General features: G+C 46.0%; 1 protein-coding gene across 3 annotated transcripts in view; it reads right to left on the bottom strand.

Annotated features, from left to right (window-relative positions):
- The window catches only part of RTF1 (RTF1 homolog, Paf1/RNA polymerase II complex component), a 69,234-nt gene that overhangs the window by 6,147 nt on the left and 45,285 nt on the right, over positions 1-17,802 (bottom strand). For all 3 annotated transcript variants that reach the window (XR_012414807.1, XM_005559243.4, XM_073995545.1), the window contains 8 exons: positions 12,710-12,824; positions 11,351-11,462; positions 6,584-6,719; positions 5,946-6,123; positions 2,096-2,178; positions 1,183-1,270; positions 976-1,083; positions 288-365 (listed from right to left, as the gene is read on the bottom strand). Coding sequence is in view for 2 of the 3 variants with exons in the window: in XM_005559243.4 (XP_005559300.1) it covers positions 288-365; positions 976-1,083; positions 1,183-1,270; positions 2,096-2,178; positions 5,946-6,123; positions 6,584-6,719; positions 11,351-11,462; positions 12,710-12,824 (898 nt within the window). In the remaining variant the exon portion in view is untranslated. The remainder of the gene's footprint in view (positions 1-287; positions 366-975; positions 1,084-1,182; positions 1,271-2,095; positions 2,179-5,945; positions 6,124-6,583; positions 6,720-11,350; positions 11,463-12,709; positions 12,825-17,802) is intronic.

Raw genomic sequence — 17,802 nt, 5'->3', positions numbered from 1 at the left:
GTCTGTTCAGACTCAGTGCTAAATACCACCCAGGGTCTATTTTATTACACAGGAAGCTGAAGTGACTAGAAAGTAAGAAGACTGGCACGCAGGAGATCAGTTTGAATTTAGGGAATGGAAAATGGCCAAGGAACGTTACCCAGGCGCCAAGAACACACTGTGTTGCTTATAATCGAGCCCAGAATTTTCTCCCAATCCTGCCACCACTAACTTGGCAGAGGATGAAAAAGTTTGATTTCTACATCGCCTTACAGGATGAGGAAAGAGGCTCGAGTACAACTCCTTACCTTTTCCTTCAGTAGCTGAGTCTTCTTCATAGCGTAGTTGGGTGGAGCTTTTCTGAACCTTTCTTTCTCTTTTACAATCTGTACCAGAGAGGAGATACCAGCAGTGAGGTATTCCTAAGCTATTTTTGCAGACAGGCTAAGTGAGCCCATTTTGGATGCAAACAGCTAGTTACAAGGGGGCTGCTCTTCCTATGGCAGTGCCATGCCCCAGAGAGAGACAGAGCGGGTTCATTCCAAGGGATACTATGCTGCTTCCCGGGTCACGGAGATTCTTCTGGGACAGTCTGAAGGAACATGCACCAAGAAACAGCAGCCCAAGGGCCTGGTAGTGTAAGGCTAGCCACTGTCCAAGAGAACAGAGATCAAATCATTTTACCAAGATGTTTTAGAGAAGGAAAACTCTTGAAGGATCAAGCCTAGCAGAACACAGATCCCGGAACCCGAAATACACTTTAGTGTACGTAGCCTCATTTGTTGTCTCATCTGAACTCTGAATACACTCCAGTCTATGTTAGCCTCATCTGCACATGAGAATGTATAGAAAAAAGCTTGATGAACAATAAATAATAAGGTAGTAATATTAGTATTCCCTCATTTTCATGCATAGCTAAAAATGTCAAGATATAGGGAAATAAAAGAGAATCATGTTCTTCTCTCAACATTGGTTCATGGGCACCAGGTTTCTTACCTCTTCAATGTCCTGATCATTGAATTTATAATTAAGAGCTTCTTTAATAGATAATTCCTTTTTATTGATTTCATCTAGAGTGGGCAACTGCATGCCAGCAGAGAACATCTGGATCAAAAACACGATACAAGGTTATGAGTAGGGATTTTGGAAAGATATGTTTCTCAATATGCACGAACAACTGCTAGGTGATCTCTAGCCACGTACCGCTTCTTTCCACTTCATAAACTCACTTTCGGTGAATTCTTGGTTTGAGACAAACTCTAAACGGAACACGCGTTGGTCATTGCCATGCCTACATGAAAGAGAGACAGCATCTCCAAGAAATGTGCATGGTGACTGTAGTACAAGTAAAGCAACCTTACCAGACTATGTACTACTTAGATATACCTGTTGGAGCGGTTCTCAATCCTAGCTACCCTATAAAATCATCCCAGGCTGTTTTAATGGGCAGCCAAGATTGAGATCCCAAAGCTAGCACTGGAAACCAAATGGGTTTGGTCAGAGCTTCAAAAGTCAGTTTATATTAAAATCCATTACAGTCAGCATCAACAATACGCAACAGAGCCTGGGACAGGGGTACATGCCTGTGGTCGCAGCTCCTCAGGAGACTGAGGTGGGTGGGAGGATCACCTGAGCCCAGGAGTTCCAAGCAGCAGTGCACTATGATGGCACCTAGAACAGTGCCTGGCACACTGTACATTCGGTAAATATTTGCTGAGTGAATGACACTTTCATTTTATTGAAGAGGAAATGAAGTCCATAAAAATGATCTTTCTTGTCACACATGAGGTTATAAGATAGAGCCAGAACCAGAAGCAAGCCTCTTGGCCATGTTTGCCAAGGAAATGCCAGCGAGGCTCCAGGAGGGTCTCTTACAATGCAACATTTCCTTTCTCTGTGTCCTACCACTTCATATATTTGGTTCCCCCAGAGGAGAGAATATCCTACCTTCCCTATAGACAAAGATGGAATACAAGTCTCCCTCCAAGTGTACCTCGTGGGGATTGCATAAATAGCATTCATGGTAACAAGGCACATCACACAGAGAGAATAGCAGCCCCCAAAGCCAGTGCCTGTTTGAAGTGGAAGCAGAAGCTGCCCCAGAAGTGCCTCCTACCGTAGTTGCAGTCCTTTGTTTGTTCTGGTGCCACCTAGCTGGTAAACTTTGGCGGTTTCCACAACACCTGTAATCTCAGCGACCTAAGTAAGTGACAGGACAGAGACACCAGTCAAAACCAGACTCTTCCAGGGCTTTCCACAACACTCTTCCTTTGCGTCTCTCTACCTGAATGCAGACAACTGATCGAGCGCTGAGTAGAGTCCACAGCTGCCAGGGGTTCTGGGCACCCTTCTCAGGTTTAGAACGCAGATGGTCAAGCACAGGGGGCCTTGTGCCCAGGAGGAGCAAGTGCCAGCAGAAGAGGAGCCTGGTGGGGCCCACTGGCAGCTTTTCCTCCAACTAATTCTAACTTATGAGGGATGTATTTGGGATTTCACTGGTTGATTTTTTTTATCTTTTTTTTTTGTTGTTTTTTTTATTCTTTTTTTTTTTTTTTTCCACCGGTTGATTTTTATCAGCCAAATGTGAAGACCATGTAGGTCAGTTTCTGTTGCCAAGCATTTCAGGATATGGCATGGCTGCAGGTCCTCATACAAGAAGATAACACACGTAAAAACCAGACAACTAAGAATAAAACAAAACAAAACAAAAACAAGTCAGGCTGGGCGCCGAGGTTCATGGCTGTAATTCCAGCACTTTGGGAGGCTGACATGGGAGGACTACTTGAAGCCAGGAATTTGAGACCAACCAGGGCAACACAGAGAGACCCAGTTTCTCTTTTATTTATTTATTTATTGTTTTGAGACAAAGTCTCACTCTGTCGCCCAGGCTGGAGTGCAGTGGTGCGATCTCGGCTCACTACAACCTCTGCCTCCTGGGTTCAAGCGATTCTCCTGCCTCAGCCGCCCAAGTAGCTAGGACTACAGGCATGCACCACCACGCCCGGCTAATTTTTTGTATTTTTAGTAGAGATGGGGTTTCACCATGTTAGCCAGGATGGTATCAACCTCCTCACCTCATGATCCGCCCACCCCTCCCAAAGTGCTGGGATTACAGGCATGGGCCACCGCGCCCAGCCGAGACCCAGTCTCTACAAAAAAGAAAAAAAAATTAGTTGGGCATAGTGGTGTGCACTTATAGTCTTAGCTACTCAAGAGGCTGTCGTAGGAGGATTGAGTACAGGAGTTCAAGGTTGCAGTGAGCTATGATCACACCGCTGCATGCTAGCCTGGCCAACAGGGCGAGATCCTATCTCAAACAGACTGGGCAGTGTCTCATGCCTGCAAACCTAGCATTTTGGAAGGCCAAGGCAGGATGATGGCTTGAGTCCAGGAGTTCCAGACCAGCCTGGGCAACATGGTTAAGACACTGTCTCAAAAAAAAAAAAACACCCCCCAACAACTGGGCTGGGCGCGGTGGCTCACGCCTGTAATCCCAGCACTTTGGGAGGCCGAGGAGGGCAGATCACGAGGTCAGGAGATGGAGACCATCCTGGCTAACATGGTGAAACCCCATCTCTACTAAAAATACAAAAAATTAGCTGGGCGTGGTGGCAGGTGCCTGTAGTCCCAGCTACTTGGGAGGCTGAGGCAGGAGAATGGCGTGAACCCAGGAGGCGGTGCTTGCAGAGAGCCGAGATCATGCCACAGCACTCCAGCCTGCGTGACAGAGCAAGACTCTGTCTCAAAAACAAAACAAAAAACCAACACCCAGCACTTTAGGAGGCTGAGGCCAGAACATCACTTGAGGCCCAGAGTTTGAGACCAGCATAAGCAACAGAGAGAGGCTGTCACTACAAAAAATTTAAAAAAAATACCAAAGTAAGGCCGGGAGCGGTGGCTCACGCCTGTAATCCCAGCACTTTGGGAGGCCGAGGCGGGCGGATCACAAGGTCAGAAGATCGAGACCATCCTGGCTAACATGGTGAAACCCCATCTCCACTAAAAATACAAAAAATTAGCCAAGCGTGGTGGTGGGCGTCTGTAGTCCCAGCTACTTGGGAGGCTGAGGCAGGAGAATGGCGTGAATCTGGGAGGCAGAGCTTGCAGTGAGCAGAGATCATGCCACGGCACTCCAGCCTAGGCAACTGAGCGAGACTCTGTCTCAAAAAAAAAAAAAAAAAGGAAAATTAGCCAGGTGTGGTGGTGTGCACCTGTAGTCCCAGCTACTCGGAGGTTGAGGCACGAGAATCACTTGAACCCAGGAGGCACAGGCTGCAGTGAGCTGAGATCGTGCCACTGCACTCCAGCCTGGGAAACAGGGTGAGACTTTGTCTCCAAAAATAAAAATAAACTGAAAAATTAAAAATAAGGCTGGGCTCAGTGGCTCATGCCTGTAATTCCAGCACTTTGGGAGGCCGAGGTGGGTGGATCACCTGATGTCAGGAGTTCAAGACCAGCCTGGCCAAAATGGTGAAACCCCGTCTCTACTGAAAATACAAACATTAGCCAGGTGCAGTGGTGGGCACCTGTAACACCAGCTACTCAGCAGGCTGAGGGAGGGGAATTGCTTGAACCCGGGAGGCAGAGGTTGCAGTGAGCCAAGATCATGCCATTGCACTCCAGCCTGGGCAACAAGAGTGAAACTCTGTCTGAAAAATAAATAAATAAATAAATAAATAAATAAATAAAAATAGGCCAGGTGAGGTGACTCACGCCAGCACTTTGGGAGGCCGAGGCAGGCAGATCACAAGGTCAAGAGTTCAAGAGCAGCCTTGCTAACATGGTGAAACCCCATCTCTACTAAAAATACAAAAATTAGCCAGGTGTGGTGGCGGGCGGCTATAGTCCCAGCTACTTGGGAAGCTGAGGCGGGACAATTGCTTGAACCTAGGAGGCGGAGGTTGCAATGAGCCAAGACCATGCCATTGCACTCCACCCTGGGTAATACAGTGAGACTTCATCTCAAAAGAAAAAAAAAAAAAAAAGGCCGGGCGCGGTGGCTCACACCTGTAATCCCAGCACTTTGGGAGGCCAAGACGGGCAGATCACAAGGTCAGGAGATCGAGACCATCCTGGCTAACACAGTGAAATCCCGTCTCTACTAAAAATACAAAAATTAGCCAGGTGCGGTGGCGGGTGCTTGTAGTTCCAGCTACATGGGAGGCTGAGGCAGGAGAATGGCATGAACCCGGGAGGCGGAGCTTGCAGTGAGTGGAGATCACGCCACTGCACTCCAGCCTGGGCGACAGAGCAAGACTCCGTCTCAAAAAAAAAAAAAAAAAAAAGAAAGAAAGAGAGAGAGAGACAAGAAAGAAAGAAAGAAAGAAAGAAAGAAAGAAAGAAAGAAAGAGAGAGAGAGAGAGAGAAAGAAAGAAAAGAAAGAAAGGAAAGAAAGGAAAGAAAGAAAAGAAAGGAAGAAAGAAAGAGTAAAATATAATATAAATAAATCAATCAATCCCAAAGCGTTGGGATTATGGGCGTGAGTCACTGTGCCCAGTCCACCTAGACCACATAAGCAGTGCTGGAACATACATAATAACCTGTATTAGTTCGGAGGGTGTTTTTTAACCTCAATACAATTCCCTGGCATAGAAGTCACTTGGTATGCAACACGAAACTTTTCATTCAGTGGTTTTTCAAATGAACATATCTTTTAGATTATGTAACTCCCAATGAACACTTCATAGATGCCTCCCTTCTCCCTTTTATACTGAAGGGGGAATAGAGAAAATTATTCTAAATCCAAATCTTCCAGTCCCTTGGGCTCCAAGTCCTCTTCTTGGCGACAAGCCATGAAGGATTCCTGGGCACCTCAGACTGTCACTGTTCTATGGGGATCCTACTTGGAGTCTACTTGCCATTGAATGCTGACAAAAGAGTGATAGATTTTTTCAGTGGCTCCTGCCCTCAGTTGAGACTAATTCTATTGAAAGAATGGACAATTGTCCAAGGGAAGAAATACCAACCCGGTAAACTGGTTTGCTGTTGTGGTTTCCAATGCCAATCCGCACAAAACATCCTGTGACAGTTTTAGCAAAGAAGGGCATGTGACACCAACGTTCTAGTTTATGTCGTGATAATCGAACCCGATTCAATTCTTCAGGTAAGGAAACTGGTTGGGATTTTGGAGGGATCTCTTCTTTCCTAAGAGGAAAAAAGGGGCACTGGAAAAAATGTTCATCATAAAAACAACAAGATAGAAAAATAATACCAACTCCTCAAAACTTAACCAAAGTACATGTGACTAGCCTAGGAGGAGAAGTAAATGAAGCACCAGCAAAGACTTGTAATAGGATTTTGTTCCTGACCAGTAGTGTGAACTGTTTCAAATGAGACTGCCATCTTAGATAACCCATCAGAGTAAGAAAATGAATGAAAGCTCCAGGCCAATCTGAGCGTGACATGAAGTCAGTTCCTACCTTCCAGGCCCAGGTGAAATGTCCAAGCGCGCAGGCTAGCAGCCAAATGAATGGGCTGACGTGCTGGGGAACTCAGTTCAGCAAACCAAAGGTAACCAAGTCAAAGTTAGTGGCCCAAACAGGGCCCACTCTTCCTCAAAAACCCACCTATCCTGCCTACTAGACCAAAATGTACAAGAGCTTACTCCTCTTCTTCATCAGATGACGATGTTCGCGATGACCGGTCTGACTTCTCACTGGATTTGTCATCCTCTTCCTCTTCTTCATCATCAGAGTAGACCTCACTGGTTTTTAATGGCTGTTTTTTGGCAAGGAGCTCAGCTAGAAAGAAAGGAGATGTTTACCTACGTTTTCTCAACAAGAAAATGAATTCATTCTTGAAAAAGAATTGGAAATGGAAGAGGACTCAAATACATAGCTCTGTCCTCTCTAGACTGGATTGTGCTAACTTGGGGTATATACAGAAATGAGTTAAAACACAGAGTTAAAATTATTCAGGTGCCAAATATCAGACCCCAACAGATGAAAAAAGGGCTGGAAGACTGATACTAAGTAGGCAGAAAGGGTAACCAACACTACTGACAGTTCTCGTTTATGGCACTCAAGACACTTGACTATGGGAAGGAAAGAGGTCCCCCTCTTGATGACTTCAGAAGCTTCTGAGGAAAACTTCAAATAGGAGAGTGGCTGAATCACCACTGGTACATCTACCAATGAACTACTGTGCAGCTATAAAAAAGGAACGTGGGGCCAGGTACAGTGGCTTATGCCTGTAATCCCAGCACTGTGGGAGGCACAGGCAGGCGGATCACTTGAGGTCAGGAGTTTGAGACCAGCCTGGCCAACATGGTAAAACTCTGTCTCTACTAAAATACAAAATAGCCAGGTGTGGTGGCTGGCGCCTGTTATCCCAGCTACTCGGGAGGCTGAGACAGGAGAATCGCTTGAACCCAGGAGGTAAAGGTTGCAGTGAGCCAAGATCGCGCCACTGCACTCCAGCCTGGGCAACAGAGCGAGACTCCGTCTCAAAAAAAAAAAAAAAAAAAAGGAACATGGCCAGGCATGGTGGCTCACGCCTGTAAACCCAACACTTTGGGAGGTCGAGGTGGGTAGATCACTCGAGCTCAGGGGCTTGAGACCAGCCTGGGCAACATGGTGAATCTGCATCTCTACCAAAAATACAAAAAAACTAGCCAGGAGTGGTGGCTGGAAAAAAAAAAAAAAAGAGAGAGAGAGAAAAGTGTGTATAGTATGCTACCATTAATCTAAGATGGGAGGTGAATCTGTGTACTTATGATTTTAAAAGAAAAAAGAAAAATATAAAACAATTTTAGGCGTGGAGTGTTGGCTCACACCTGTAATCCCAGTACTTTGGGAGGCCAAGGCAGACGGATCACTTAAGGCCAGGAGTTCAAGACCACCCTGGCCAACATGGCTAAACCTCATCTCTACTAAAAATACACACAAAAAAATGAGCCAGGTGGTGGTGCACGCGTGTAGTCTCAGCTACTCAGGAGGCTGAGGTGGGAGAATTGCTTGAACTCGGGAGGTGAAGGTTGCAGTGAGCTGAGATCGTGCCACTGCACTCCAGACTGAGTAACAGAGCGAGATCCTGTCTCAAAAAAGAGAGATGCACAGATGGACAGAAGGAAAAAAATAACCGCAATGGATTAAAACACATAAAGCATGTTAAAAATCGTGAGTTCACAAGGATATTCAAAACAAATAAAACTCATCGGTCATCTTTGGAAGTTGCTAAGAATTATCTCTCTCTCTCTCTTTAAAATATTGCGGAAACAGGGTCTCACTATGTTGCCCAGGCTGGTCTTTTTTTTTTTTTTTTTTGAGACCCAGGTTGCAGTGCAGTGGTGCATCTCCACTCACTGCAAGCTCCGCCTCCTGGATTCACGCCATTCTCCTGCCTCAGCCTCCCACGCAGCTGGGACTACAGGCGCCCGCCACCACGCCCGGCTAATTTTTTTGTATTTTTAGTAGAGATGGGGTTTTACCGCGTTAGCCAGGATGGTCTCGATCTCCTGACCTCATGATTCGCCCGCCTTGGCCTCCCAAAGTGCTGGAATTACAGGCATGAGCCACTGCACCCGGCCCCAGGCTGGTCTTGAATTACACATGTGAGCCACTGTACCTTGCCAGGAACTATCTCATTCTTTCAAAAACTGGTAAACGAAAGGAAAATTAATCAAGCATTTATCTTGCCTTTCCTGTTGAAAATGTGCCTGGGGGGTAACTCAATAGCTGATTAGAAGTTTCTCTTTATAGAAGCAGGCTAGATAATGAATGAAGAAAGAATGATAGATGTGAAATATCACCATTTTGCAACTCCTAATGAATTAAATTATCTAGGTAATGACCATCAATGGCTACTAGGACAGAACTATTATTTCTTTTTTTTTTTTGAGATAGAGTCTCACTCTCGTTGCCCAGGCTGGAGTACAATGGTAGGATCTTGGCTCACTGCAACCTCCACTTCTCGGGTTCAAGCGATTCTGGTGCCTCAGCCTTCCAAGTAGCTGGGACTACAGGCATGTGCTACCACGCCTGGCTAATTTTTATATTTTTAGTAGAGATGGGATTTCACTATGTTGGCCAGGCTGGTCTCAAACTCCTGGCCTCAAGTGATCCACCCACTTTGACCTCACTAAGTGCTGGGATTACAGGTGTAAGCCACCGTGCCTGGTGTGGCTATTTTTTGTATTTTTAGTAGAGACAGGGTTACACCATCTTGGCCAGGCCGGTCTTGAACTCCTGGCCTCAAGCAATCCTCACGCCTCAGCCTCCCTAAGTGTTGGGATTACAGGAGTGAGCCACTACACTCAGTCCCACATTATTTTTTGTTGTTGTTTTTTTTTTTTTTTTTTTTTTGAGACGGAGTCTCGCTCTGTCGCCCAGGCTGGAGTGCAGTGGCCGGATCTCGGCTCACTGCAAGCTCTGCCTCCCGTGTTTACGCCATTCTCCTGCCTCAGCCTCCCGAGTAGCTGGGACTACAGGCGCCCGCCACCTCGCCCGGCTAGTTTTTTGTATTTTTAGTAGAGACGGGGTTTCACCGTGTTAGCCAGGATGGTCTCGATCTCCTGACCTCGTGATCCGCCCGTCTCGGCCTCCCAAAGTGCTGGGATTACAGGCTTGAGCCACCGCGCCCGGCCTGTTGTTGTTTTTTTGAGATGGAGTCTCACTCTGTTGCCCAGGCTGGAGTGCGGTGGCGCAATCTCGGCTCACTGCAACCTCTGCCTCCCAGGTTCAAGGGATTCTCCTGCCTCAGCTTCCTGAAGAGCTGGGATTACAGGTGTGCACCACCACAGCCAGCTAATTTTTGTATTTTTTGTAAAGACGGGGTTTTGCCATGTTGGCCAGGCTGGTCTCAAGCTCCTGACCTCAGGTGATCCGCCCGCCTTGGCCTCCCAAAGTGCTGGGATTACAGGTGTGAGCCACCGCGCCCAGCCCCCACATTATCCTTTCTAATTCTTCACCCCTCTCCATACCCATGTCCTTTGCTATGTGCCTTAGTCATTCTTCCTGGGCCCATAGCAACACCGTGCCAATTCCAAGTCTAGGCCTTAAGAGGCATGTGTGTCTCTGCTTGCCCCTTTTATACTTCTGTCATCACCATATAAAAGTGCTCGGGGTTTACTGGCCCAAGAAGGAAGAGAGAGGAAGAACAGACCTGGCTACCACCTGTAGCTTGGAGATAATTCCAGCTGAACTCATCCCATCAGGCGGGTGAACTGCAGTTGAACTTCAGATGCATGAGCAGGAACAGGGGTTAGTTTGTTACTTCACATTATTGTGATAACAGCTAACTGATAGGATTGTTAACGTCACAGACTGAGAGACAATCCGGTATCATGTGTCTCCTGATGGAAATACATACCACTACCTAAAAATCAGCCTTCCCCAAGAACAAGCAACAACGACAACAACAGAACAAACCCAAATCTGACCAATTCCGTAGCTCCAACTACCCATTTATAGGAAACTCAAGGGACTAGAAACACATTCAACAACAAAAATGAGATGCAGTCAGCATCATGAGAAACCAGAAGACGAATGACCCAGTTTCTTCAGCAAATACACTGCAAGGCAGGGCAAAAAGATATGGGGAAGAAAACATACAGATTAAATGCCTTAAGGGACATAACAGATCACAATGTATGGACTTTAAAATCCTGATTCAAGTGGTCCAATTATTGTTTTTTTGAATTACAATACAAATAGAAAAATTTGAACACTGACTAGATATTTGATAAAGAGTTCATTGTTATTTTTAGGTGTAATAATGGTATTATAGTTAGGTTTAAAACAAAAGTACTTATCTTTTAGAGGAACATATTGAAATATTTATGGTTAAAATATAATAATGCTGGTATTTGCTTTAAAATAATCTGATGAAAGGATTATAGATTTAACAAGACTGGCCAAGAGCTGACTGCTGAGGCTGGATGATGAGTTCATGGATGTTTATTGTACTATTCTCGGTATGTGTTGGAATTTTATTTATTTATTTATTTATTTATTTATTTATTTATTTAATTTATTTATTTGAGACAGGAGTCTTGCTGTGTTGCCAGGCTGGAGTGCAGTGGTGCAGTCTCGGCTCACTGCAACCTCCGTCTCCTGGGTTCAAGCGATTCTCCTGCCTCAGCCTCCTGAGTAGCTAGGATTACAGGCACGTGCCACCACACCCGGCTAATTTTTTTGTATTTTTAGTAGAGATGGGGTTTCACCATGTTAGCCAGGCTGGTCTTGAACTCCTGATCTCGTGATCTGCCCGCCTCGGCCTCCCAAAATGCTGGGATTACAGGCGTGAGCCACCGTGCCCGGCCTGTGTTGGAATTTTATATGAGAAAGACACAACAAGAGGGCAAAATAAAAACGGACACCAGGAAGTCAAATCATATAAAGACACAAAGTAGCCGTTACCTTTCCCCCCTTACCTGTTCTGTTCTTTCGTTTTTCTCGCTCTGCTTTTAGCTCCTCCATGGCTTGAGATTTCTTATCTAGTTTCTCATCCCGCTTGGAACGCCGTTCCTTGTTGTGGGATGTTACCTAGGAAAGGAAGGATATACAGGATGGCTCTCTTTACCAACGGCTGATAAGATTCTCTAAACCCACTTAATGCATTTAGTCCCCCAGCGTTATTCTATATGGGTTGCAGAAACTTAGAGCTTGTAGTGTAAGGGGAGAGAGCATCCTCTTGTGGACAAAGAGGATAGCGCAGTAAAATAAGTCCTGTCCAAAATGCCTAATAGCAAGTTCAAGAATTATCCAAATAAACTCTTTCTGGAAGAACACGCTAGAACACAGCTAATGTTGGGATTACAGGCATGAGCCACTACACTCAGCCCCACATTATCTTTTTTTTTTTTTTTCTGAGACGGAGTCTCATTTATCATTTTGATGATAACTACAGATTACTTTCCCAGCTATATTTATACCAAGTAAAGGATGACATACATCTAAGTAAACATCATAAGCATCTGGCTACCTAGGACAGGTTGTTTACCAAATTTTCCTTAAGGGATGCTCACTCACTAGTGGGCTGCTTTTTTTTTAAACAGAGCCTCGCTCTTCTGCCCAGGCTGGAGTGCCATGGCACGATCTCAGCTCACTGCAACCTTCGCCTCTGAGGTTCAAGCAATTCTTGTGTCTCAGCCTCCCAAGTAGCTGGGATTAAAGGCATGAGCCATCGTGCCAGGCTAATTTTTGTATTTTTAGTAGAGATGGGATTTTACCATGTTGGCCAGGCTGGTCTCAAACTCCTGGCCTTGAGTGATCTGTCCGCCTCGGCCTCCCAAAGTGCTGGGATTACAGATGTGAGTCACTGCAGCTGAGGGCTGCTTTTTAAATGCAGACTTCAGTGAAAGCTGGGCACAGTGGCATATGCCTGTAGTCTCAGCAACTCAGGAGGATTGCTTGAGACTAGGAGTTTGAGGCTACAGTGTGTTATGACCGTGCCAGTGAATAGCCACTGTACGCCAGCCTGGGCAACATAACGAGACCAGAGAAGGAAGGAGGACGGGAAGGAGGACGGGATGGAGAAAGGGAAGGAGGAAGGAAAGGGAAAAAGAAATAAAAAAAGAAAAGGAAAAAAAAAAAGGAAAGGAAAAAGTGCTAAGGAGTTAATAGCACAGCTGATGGTGAAACGCTGAGATATGTCCAGAGATTAATGATACCATGCCACAAGTCTTGTACTAATAAGCTTAGGCTGATTAATATAAACCCACCTTTTACACACACACACACTCAAAACAGAGGTTTATTCTTTGGACAATGAAGAACACTGAATCTCCTACCTGAGATTCTTGAATCTGTGTCAGCTTTTTCTTTTCTTGCTCCTCTTCTTGCTTTTTCTTCTTTTCTTTCTTTTCTTTCTTTTTGGCTGTTTTTAGTTTTTTCTTGATTTCAAATCTGGTTAAAAGATATTTGTTTGGTTTTTAACTAGCAATGAAATGTATGTAAAAACTGATTTCTATTAGATAGGAGAAAGGAACTAAGGGAAAGGAGCTAATAGATATTTTGGCTTTCCTAAAAGAAACTCTCATGTACCTTTTAAGTACATTAAAAATATTTAATATGTTAATTACAACAAAATATAAAATATTTTATTGCATTAAGTTGGAATATGTTTAAAATAAGAGAATATGGGCCAGGCACAGTGGCTCACACCTGTAATCCCAGCACTTTGAGAGGCCAAGGCGGGCAGATCAGGAGATCAAGAGATCAAGACCATCCTGGCCAACATGGTGAAACCCCGTCTCTACTAAAAATACAAGAATTAGCTCGGCATGGTGGTGCACGCCTGTAGTCCCAGCTATTTGGAAGGCTGAGGCAGGAGAATCGCTTTAACCCGGGAGGCAGAGGTTGCAGTGAGCCAAGATCTCACCACTGCACTTCAGCCTAGCGACAGAGTAAGAATCTGTTTCAAAAAAAAAAAAGAGAGAGAAAGAGAACATATATAGGATATTGCTGTACTCATCTGCACCACTCTAGCCTGGGCGACAGAGTGAGACTCCATCTCAAAAACACAAACAAAAAGGCCAGGCGTGGTGGCTCGCACCTGTAATCCCAGCACTTTGGGAAACCAAGGCAGGCAGATCACGAGGTCGGGAGATTGAGATCATTCTGGTCAAAATGGTGAAACCCCATCCCTACTAAAAATACAAAAATTCGCCAGGCATGATGGCACATGCCTGTAATCGCAGCTACTCAGGAGGCTGAGGCAGGAGAATCGCTTGAACCCAGAAGGCGGAGGTTGCAGTGAGCCAAGATCGCGCCACTGCACTCCAGCCTGGACTACAGAGTGAGACTCCACCTCAAAAACAAACAACAAACAAACAACAACAAAAACCACATAATGACAGACCATTTCACACCCACCAGGATGGCTCTTATCACAAAGAGGAAGGCCAGGCACGGTGGCTCACACCTGTAATTCCAGTACTTTGGGAGGCCAAGGCAGGAGGATCACTTCAGTCCAGGAGTTGGAGACCAGCCTGGACAACATGGTGAGACCCTGTCTCTACAAAAATTTAAAAAATTGGCTGGACATGGTGGTACATGCTTGTAGTCCCAGCTACTTGGCAGGCTGAGGTGGGAGAACTGCTTGAGCCCAGGAAATTGAGGCTGCAGCAAACCATGATCATACCACTGGACTCTAGCTAGCCTGGGCAACAGAGTGAAACCCTGTCTCAACAACAACAGAACAAGGAAATGACAAGTGTTAAAGTGTTAGTGAAGATGTGGAGAAACTAGAACACTTATTGCTGATGGGAATCTAAAATGGCACAACAGCAGTTTCTCAAAAAGTCAAGAGTTATCATATGAGCCAGCAATTCTACTTTCCAGTATACACTCAAAAGATCTGAAAATAGGTACTCAAATTTTTTTTTTTTTTTTTTTTTTTTGAGACGGAGTCTGGCTCTGTCACCCAGGCTGGAGTGCAGTGGCGCGATCTCGGCTCACTGCAAGCTCCGCCTCCCGGGTTTACGCCATTCTCCTGCCTCAGCCTCCTGAGTAGCTGGGACTACAGGCGCCCGCCACCTCGCCCGGCTAGTTTTTTGTATTTTTTAGTAGAGACGGGGATGGTCTGGATCTCCTGACCTCGTGATCCGCCCGTCTCGGCCTCCCAAAGTGCTGGGATTACAGGCTTGAGCCACCGCGCCCGGCCTCAAATTTTTGTATATAAATGTTCACAGCAGCACTAGTCACAATAGCAAAAAGGAGAAAACACCACAAATATTAATCAATAGATGGATGGATAAACAAAATGTGGTATATACATAAAATGGAATATTACTCAGACGTTAAAAGGAATGAAGTACTAATGCATGCTAAATGGATAAACCTCAAAAACACACTAAGTGAAAGAAGTCAATCACAAAAGACTGCATATTATGATTCCATTTATATAAAATATCCAGGTTGGGCATGGTGGCTAATGCCTGTAATCTAAACACTTTGGGAGGCCGAGGCAGCAGGATTGCTTGAGGCCAGGAGTTCAAGATCAGCCTGGACAACACAGTGAGACCTCGTCTTTAATAAAAGTTTTAAAAATTGGCCAGGTGGTGGCACACCCCTATAGTCCCAGCTACTTGGAGACTGAGGCGGGAGGATTGCTTGAACACAGGAGATCGAGGCTTCAGTTAACTATAATCACGCCACGGCACTCCAGCCTGGGCAATGGAACGAGACCCTGTCTCGATAACAACAACAATAATAAATATATCCAGAATAGGCAACTCTAGAGAGACAGAAAGGAGATTAGTGGTTGCCTAGGGCTGGGAGGCTTATGGGGAAATAGAGGAGTGATAAAATGCTCTAGAATTAATTGTGGTGGTGATTGCACAGCTCTGTGGACATATAAAAACCACTGAATTATACACTTTAAGTGGGCTATTTTAAACAAAGTCATTTTTTTAGAGTCAGTGATAGTTTACATTTACATAATGTTCTTATGTATATCATCTCACTTGAGGTTTACAACAACCCCTGAGGAGGAAACTGAGGTCAGAAGAGAAAGTGATTTAACTCCGATCACCCCGCCAGCGAGTCTGACTTGAACCTAGACCTTCTGACTGCAATGTCGGTGCCCTTTCTACAACCAGGCTCCCTTTTATGCTTCCTGCCCCCATGAAGAATCTAACAACTGAAAATGACATCTCACTACTGGTGCTGCTGGCTAGAGAACACGATGCTCATGGTGCTTACATAAAAAGACTACGAAGATTAAATGCAATCCATATAAAGACCTTTTAAAGTAAAAAAGATGCAGGAAATTCCAGAGTTTCCATATTGCACTGCCCTGAAGCTAAACAAATGAACTACAAAAATATCAATTTTCTTTTTTTTTTTTTTTTTTGAGACGGAGTCTCACGCTGTTGCCCAGGCTGGAGTGCAGTGGCGCGATCTCGGCTCACTGCAAGCTCCGCCTCCCGGGTTCCCGCCATTCTCCTGCCTCAGCCTCCTGAGTAGCTGGGACTACAGGCGCCTGCCACCGCGCCCGGCTAATTTTTTGTATTTTTTTTTAGTAGAGACGGGGTTTCACTGTGGTCTCGATCTCCTGACCTTGTGATCCGCCCGCCTCGGCCTCCCAAACTGCTGGGATTACAGGCTTGAGCCACCGCGCCCGGCCAAAAATATCAATTTTCTATGATGGCTCTGAACCTCTGTCTCAATAATCAGCACACTAAACCATTCTTACAATCACTGAAAAAAAATCACTGAAGCTGGGGGTGGTGATTCACACCTGTAACCCCAGCATTTTGGGAAGCTGAGGTGGACGAATTGCTTGAGGTCAGGAGTTCAAGACCAGCCTGGGCAACATGGCAAACCCCCTCCCTACAAAAAAAAAAAAAAAAATACAGCGCCAGGAGAGGTGGCTCATGCCTCTAATCCCAGCACTCTGGAAATCCAAGGTGGGTGGATCACCTGAGGTCAGGAATTCCAGACCAGTCTGGCCAATATAAAAAATTAGCCAGGCTGCTGGGCGGGGTGGCTCAGGCCTGTGTAATCCCAGCACTTTGGGAGGCTGAGGTGGGTGGATGACGAGGTCAGGAGATCGAGACCACCCTGGCTAACACAGTGAAACCCTGTCTCTACTAAAAATACAAAAAATTAGCCGGGCGTGGTGGCTGGCGCCTGTAGACCCAGCTACCAGGGAGGCTGAGGCAGGAGAATGGTGTGAACCTGGGAGGTGGAGCTTGCAGTGAGCCAAGATCACACCACTGTACTCCAGCCTGGGCGACAGAGCGAGACTCTGTCTCAAAAAAAACGAAAAACGAAAAATCAGCCAGGCCAGGCCAGGTGTGGTAGCTCACGCCTGTGATCCTGGCAGTTTGGGGGGCCAAGACGGAAGGATCATTTAAGGTCAGGACTTGGAAACCAGCCTGGGCAACAAGTGAAGCCCTGTCTCTACTTAAAATACAAAAATTGGCCAGGCACAGTGGCCTATGCCTGTAATCCCAGCAATTTGGGAGGCTGAGGCAGGTGGATCATCTGAGGTCAGGAGTTGGAGACCAGCCTGGCCAACATAGTGAAACCCCGTCTCTACTAAAAATACAAAAATTAGCCGGGTGTGGTGGTGGGCGCCTGTAGTTCCAGCTACAGGGGAGGCTGAGGTGGGATAATTGCTTGAACCCAGGAGGCGGAGGTTGCAGTGAGCCGAGATTGTGCCACTGCACTCCAGCCTGGGCGACAAGAGCAAAACTCCATCCCAAAAAAAAAAAATTAGCCGGGTGTGGTGGCATGTGCCTGTAATCCCAGCTACACAGGAGGCTGAGGCAGGAGAATCACTGAACCTGGGAAGTGGAGACTGCGTGAGCTGAGATTGTGTCACTGCATTCCACCCTGGGCAACAGAGTGAGACTCCATCTCAAAAAAAAAAGGAAAGAAAAAAATATTAGCCAGGCATGGTAGCCTATAGACAGCCTGTAGACCCAGCTACTTGGGAGGCTGAGGTGGGAGGCTGGCTTGAATCCAGGAGGTGGCAATTGTAGAGAGCTGAGGCCGGGCGCGGTGGCTCAAGCCTGTAATCCCAGCACTTTGGGAGGCCGAGATGGGCGGATCACGAGGTCAGGAGATCGAGACCATCCTGGCTAACACGGTGAAACCCCGTCTCTACTAAGAAATACAAAAAATAGCCGGGCGAGGTGGCAGCGCCTGTAGTCCCAGCTACTCGGGAGGCTGAGGCCGGAGAATGGCGTGAACCCGGGAGGCGGAGCTTGCAGTGAGCTGAGATCCGGCCACTGCACTCCAGCCTGGGCGACAGAGCGAGACTCCGTCTCAAAAAATAAAAAAATAAAAAAAAAAAAAATAAAAGAGAGCTGAGTTCACACCACTGCACTCCAGCCTGGATGACAAAGCCAGACTGTGTCTAAAAAAACAAAAT

The sequence above is a fragment of the Macaca fascicularis genome, chromosome 7 (assembly GCF_037993035.2).
Source record: "Macaca fascicularis isolate 582-1 chromosome 7, T2T-MFA8v1.1".
Taxonomy (NCBI): domain Eukaryota; kingdom Metazoa; phylum Chordata; class Mammalia; order Primates; family Cercopithecidae; genus Macaca; species Macaca fascicularis.
The sequence above is the reverse complement of the archived record's forward strand: the minus strand, read 5'-3'. Positions and strand labels throughout refer to the sequence as shown.